This window comes from Paroedura picta, chromosome 1 (assembly GCF_049243985.1).
Source record: "Paroedura picta isolate Pp20150507F chromosome 1, Ppicta_v3.0, whole genome shotgun sequence".
Classification (NCBI taxonomy): domain Eukaryota; kingdom Metazoa; phylum Chordata; class Lepidosauria; order Squamata; family Gekkonidae; genus Paroedura; species Paroedura picta.
The window spans coordinates 182620912-182626911 of NC_135369.1; the positions used below are offsets into that span (position 1 = coordinate 182620912).

The following is a 6000-nucleotide window of genomic DNA, read 5'->3' on the forward strand; positions in this document are numbered from 1 at the left end:
GGCCGCGCCCTCTCGGCCCGATCCACGGGCGCGGCCCGCGGGTGTGGCCCGATCCGCGGGCGCGGCCGGGCGCGGCTCGCGGGTGCGGCCGGCGGGCGCGGCTCGCGGGTGCGGCCGCCGGGCGCGGCCGGGCGCGGCCCGATCCGCGGGCGTGGCCGCGGGCGCGGCCCGAAGCGTGGGCGTGGCCCGCGCGGGCGCGGTCCCTGCGGGCGAGGCCCAATGCCCTGCCGGTCCCCAGCCTAAAAAAGGTTGGGGACCACTGTCCTAAAGCATCCAAGAAAAGTGTGTATCCAGCCTTTGCTTGAAGACTGCCAGTGAGGGGGAGCTCACCACCTTCTTAGGCAGCCTATTCCACTGGTGAACTACTCTGACTGTGAAATTTTTTTTCCTGATATCTAGCCTATATCGTTGTACTTGAAGTTTAAACCCACTACTGCGTGTCCTCTCCTCTGCAGCCAACAGAAACAGCATCCTGCCCTCCTCCAAGTGACAACCTTTCAAATACTTAAAGAGGGCTATCATGTCCCCAACCTCCTTTTCTCCAGGCTGAACATTCCCAAGTCCCTCAACCTATCTTCATAGGGCTTGGTCCCTTGACCTCAGATCATCTTCGTCGCTCTCCTCTGTACCCTTTCAATTTTATCTACGTCCTTCTTGAAGTGAGGCCTCCAGAACTGCACACAGTACTCCAGGTGTAGTCTGACCAGTGCCGTATACAATGGGACTATGACATCTTGTGATTTTGATGTGATGCCCCTGTTGATACAGCCCAAAATGGCATTTGCCTTTTTTACCGCTGCATCACACTGCCTGCTCATGTTTAGTTTACAATCCACAAGTACCCCGAGGTCTCATTCACACACAATGTTACCTAGAAGCGTATCCCCCATCCAGTAGGCATGCTTTTCATTTTTCTGACCCAGATGCAGAACTTTACACTTATCTTTATTAGAACTTTACACTTATCTTTATTAGAACTTTACACTTATCTTTATTAGAACTTTACACTTATCTTTATTATAGGTTTGTTGCAAGGACAAAACGGAAGAGCAGAGAACTACTTAAGCCCTTGGGGATCCTCAGTGAGGATGAAATCCAGGATATAAACCGGTGGTTCTCAACCTGGGGGTCATGGCAGGACAAGCAGCTTGGATTGGGGGGGGGGGTGGAGACACTATCCACACAACAGCCTTGTAAGGTAGATCGAAATGGAGCATTTATCTATCTGGAGCAGCGGAAAAGAGCAAGATAGGCAAGGTGGGACAAGAGGCAGAACTGGACTGGGAAACCCCGGAAAAAAACCGAATTTATTTACAATTATGAACAATGGATCTTAACGCCATGGGTCAGTTCCGGTTTAATTTCTGTGAAAGAACCCTTACCTAATTTTATGGTTGGGGGTCACCACCACATGAGGAACTGTATTAAAGGGTCATGGCATTAGGAAGGTTCAAATACTTGTGGGGGGGAATTCAACGTTAATAAAGGCTTGTACTGGGGGGGGGGAACAAATCAAAGCGAGAATCCAATATTCATTTACGGTCCTTTCGACCAATGCACTCCTATACAATAGCAGTTTGTAAAAGGGAAGGTAATACATTAAAAGGTTAAAAAAATGCATCAACAATAACACTTCAAACTTCTCCACCATAAAAGTCAACATTCATCGAACATCAAAGCGAGAACAAGCTGCTTCCCAAGGGCCGGAGACCCCACCCCAAAACCCCCCAAGCCAGCTCTAGATGCCACATTCGGCCGCAGCCCACCCAGGGACGCCCCCTCCCCCTCCGGAGGCCGCCTGCAGAGGAGACCCCCGAGGGCCACCCCGCGACCAGAGCGGCAGACCCCGGAGCCCGGCTGAAGGTGACCGGACTTGTGAATGGCGGGTCACGTGACGGCCACGGGGGCCAAGAAGGAGACCCCCCCCAATCTTCGGCCTGCGCTCACGCCGCGCCCAAGAGCCCCAGCCGGCCGCCCACCGACGGAGGGGGACAATGGGCCGCGGCTGCAAAAAGCCCCGCTCCCCACTCCCGCCCGCGCTTCCCTTGCCTGGCCCGCAAGTTGGCTCCCGCGCCCCCCGCCTGCCAGAAACTCCCGGCGGCCCCGGGGGGAGCGGGGGACAGAGGGGGCGGGAGACTTGTGGACCCTTCTCACGAGCGCCCCTTCCCTTCTTCTCTCCCTCCCGCCGTCCCTCGGCCCGCCCTCCTCCTCCCCTTCTCCCCCTTGGCGCCCAGCGCCGCTTCCGAGCCCGCTCGGGCCTTCTCCCCCCCGGATCTGGCTCCCGGCAGCGACTCGGCCCGCCGCGCTCCTTCCTGCGGCCGGATCTTGCCGAGCAAGCCAAACAACGCCCCCCCCCCCCTTTCCCTCCCTCCTCCCCCCCGGCCGGGCGGCCTCCAAGTCGCGCTCTCCGCCGCCCGCCCGCCGCGCAGCCCGCGTCCCCGTATTTTTTTTATGAATGGCCACGGGGTATGCAAATGAGAGCGATTCATGAAAAAAAAAAAAAAACACAGAGAGAGAGAAAGAAAGGAGAGGAGAGGCATGGCGGACGGGCAAAGCTGCCAACGCGCACGGGAGCGGCGAGGGAAGGGGGAGAGGCGAGTGGGCGTGTGGGGCCAGGCGAGAGCAGGCGAATAGGGGGGACCCCTCGCCCAGGCCACGGTGCGGGGGTCGGATCGGCTCTGCAAAGGGGCATCCCTCCGCCGCCTCCACGATCTCCTTCAATCCCTCCCTCCAATCCCCTCGGCAGGCAGGCAGGCACTCACTCGTCCGGGCGGCTGTCGTCGCTCATCTTCGCCCCTCTCCCGGCGGGCGGCTCAGCCCCCGCGGCCGGCGGCCGCCCTGCGCCTCTCCATTGCGCCCTCACATCCCCGCAGGGCGGCAGGCAGCGAGCGAGCCACGGAGGGGAGCAGCGAGGCCGCCGCCGTCGCCGCTGCTGCTGCTGGGCGAGGACGGGCAGGCGGGCCCGGGCGGGCGGGCGGACGGCGGGGCTCAGCGCGCTGGGAGGCAGCGGGGCGCCGCTTGGGCCGGGGCGGCCGGGCGCGGGCGGAGGCGGAGCGGCGGAGGCGGCCCCAGCAGCAGCGGCAGCAGCAGCAGCAGCGGCCCCCGGCGGCGCCGTCCGAGCCCCATGGCCGCCTTCGCTCACTCCATGGTGGAGCCGCCGGGAGGAGGAAGCTGGGCGGAAGCGATGACGTGATGCCAGCCGCCCAGCTGCTGCTGCTGCTGCCGCCGCCGGGAGGAGAGGGAGGGGGAGCCAGCCCGAGACGGGGAGGAGGAGGCCGAGGGGCGCAGCCCACCAGGCAGGGAAACAGCCGCCCTCCGCCGCCAGCGCCCCCCCAGGCAAGGAGGGCTGGCCTCCGCCGGTGGGGGGGGGGGGGGAGGCTGGGGAGCCCCTGGCACGACTGCTTTCCTGGAGGGAGCAACGACCACTACAGAGATCAGCACACACATCCTGCTGCGGCTTGGTGGCCACCCTCAGCCTGCAGCCACCCCCCCCCCCAATACTCTGCTTGGGGGCCTGGCACCCAGGGTGTCTCCAGCCCACAGAGCGGTGGGCAGTCTAGCCTCCAGGATCTGCTGGGGACGTGCTCAGGCTGTCCTGTCAGACGGAGCCTGGGGATCCCTTGGAATGTCAGGTGGAGCTTGTGGATCTCCTGGAATGAAATCTCCTATAGAATCAGAGAGCTGGAAGGGCCCTCCTGGGTCATCTAGTCCAACCCCCTGCACTATGCAAGGCACTCGCATCCCTATCGCTCGTATAGAATCCTAGAATAATAGAATGATCATAGAATAACCTCATGGCCGCTTCGGAGGGGGGCGCTGGATCCCTCCACCGCGTCCTTGTCCTCCCCAGGCCCCACATCCCAATCTCAAGCCACTTCCTGGCCCACCGTTGGCAACCCCATCAATGCCAGGCGACCCCAGGCTGCACCGTCGAAATCTCTAGCTGCTTCCCACACGGGGAAGGCCACCCTACACACGGCTCTTCCTCTTGAGGCTCCCCTTGAGTCACATCCTGCACTTGGTTTCCAGGAATTTGGGACAATCTTAGTTGCTAATTCTGTGCTGGGAAATTCCTGGAAAGTTGGGTGGGGGTGGGTGGAGCCTGGGGAGAGCAAGGTTTGGCCAAGTTCATCTGCAGCTACTAAAACAGGGTGGAAAGGAAGGGGCCATGCCCTGATAGTGCACCCTAGCACTGGGATTCAGAGGTTGACTGCCTCTGAACATGGAGATTTAGAATTGATCATGTTTCCCCAGCTGTAATTAGGCCTAATTAGCACATAAAGTCTATCACTGGTAGGCAAAACCACAAAACCCCAGCGCACTTTTTTGGCCATATCCTGCGATCCAACTCAATGGAGAAAGCAATTGCGGAGACAGCTGTGCCATGGGATCGCCAAGAGTTGAACACAACTGAAGGGTGGACAACAACAACAATTAGGGTATGTGGCCGTCCTGATGTTGCTTGTTCTGTAAGTAAGTCCAGAGGAGAGGCCCATGTCAGAAGATATAAATAGGAGTTCTGTGACACCTTATTCCAGTGACATTATTCCAACTGGCCCATTTCTTTTTGAGAGGCCTTGCACAAAAACATGCCATTATTGTAAGAGCATGGCCACTGTGTGCCCCATCCAAACAGACAACATTTGGGGTCATGCGAGAGTCTGTGGTGCGATAAAATCAGAGTCCAGTAGCACCTTTAAGACCAACGAAGATTTATTCAAGGCGTGAGCTTTCTGAGGAAGAGTGCTTGCCCTCGGAAGCTCACGCCTTGAATAAATCTTTGTTGGTCTTAAAGGTGCTACTGGACTCTGATTTTAGTGTGGGGCAGTGTTTCAATTAGGTAGTTGTGCTGGTCTGCAGTCAAAGCAAGGTTTGAGTCCAGTTGCATTTTAAAGACCAACACCCCTCTCACTTTCCGACTGAGGTATAAGAGATCGGGCATCTCCATTCCTGCTTGTATCTGATGAAGGGAGTGTTGATTCTCCAAAAGCTTATATGCTGGAAATCTTAATAGTCTTTAATGTGCACTAGACTTAAGTCTTGGTCCATGGCAGGGATCTCCAGACTTGTTGAGCTTGCCGGCAACTTTGAAATTCTGACACTGCAGTGAGTGCAGCCACAAAATGGCTGCCCGAAAATGGCTGCCACACCTCCCCTTCTGTCCCATGGTAAAGATCCTTGTGCTGTGCAGGTAGCTGCTTCTGAAGCAACATCATAAAGAATCTTCACAGCCAATCAAGCCTCCAATGGCCAGCCAGAAACCTTGCTGGAGAAAAGCCCTACCTGGCTCTGCTCATCTTCCAAAACCATTGGTGGGCACCATAAAGGGTGTAGATCGGTGGTGGACTAGAGCTTGGGAAACCAAAATTCGAATCTCCACTCATTCAGGAAGATGGCTAGCTGACCATGATTGGTCACACTCACTCAGGGTCAGCTGAAGAAGGGAAAACAACCTACAAGAAGCAGGGAGGATGTACAAAAGCGTCCTAGGTAGATGGAGCGTTTCCTCTGGAAGTGGGTATGAAGGGATGACCCCAGGCTCCTGAAGTCGTTCTAGATCTCCACAATCTCTTCAGCCTTCAGACTTGCTGAGGAGAGACCCAATCTATGCCCTTATGGAGAACCCTTCAGCTCGGTGTCATGGTTAAGAGCGGGGCCTCTAATCTGGAGAACCGGTTTTATTCCCCACTCCTCCTCCACATGCAGCCAGCTGGGTGACCTCGGGCCAGTCACAGTTCTCTCAGAGCTCTCTTGCTTGTCTGTTGTGGGTAGAGGAAGGGAAGGCGATCGCAAGCAGGTTTGAGAGTGAAAAGCGGGATAGAAAAACACAGTTCTTCTTCTTTCAACTCTCACCCCCAACCAGAAATTTCCATTCCACCTCTGGCCAGTCTCTCGTATAAATTGGCCTGCTGGCTAACTCTAGACATGTCATGAGGAATTCTTGTAATCCAAGAAGATGTAGCCATTTTCTAACCATCACTGTGTAGAAAAACTGTTGGC

General features: G+C 57.0%; 1 protein-coding gene across 2 annotated transcripts in view; it reads right to left on the reverse strand.

Moving 5' to 3' along the window:
* The window catches only part of SPRED2 (sprouty related EVH1 domain containing 2), an 82418-nt gene extending 78971 nt beyond the window's left edge, over window positions 1–3447 (reverse strand). Inside the window, exon 1 of one of the 2 annotated variants that reach the window (XM_077314806.1) lies at window positions 2763–3447. In XM_077314806.1, coding sequence (XP_077170921.1) covers window positions 2763–2788 — 26 coding nt within the window. In that variant the 5' untranslated portion in view covers window positions 2789–3447. The remainder of the gene's footprint in view (window positions 1–2762) is intronic. The other variant, XM_077314814.1, reaches the window with a different exon arrangement.
* Between the last annotated feature and the right edge of the window lie 2553 nt (window positions 3448–6000).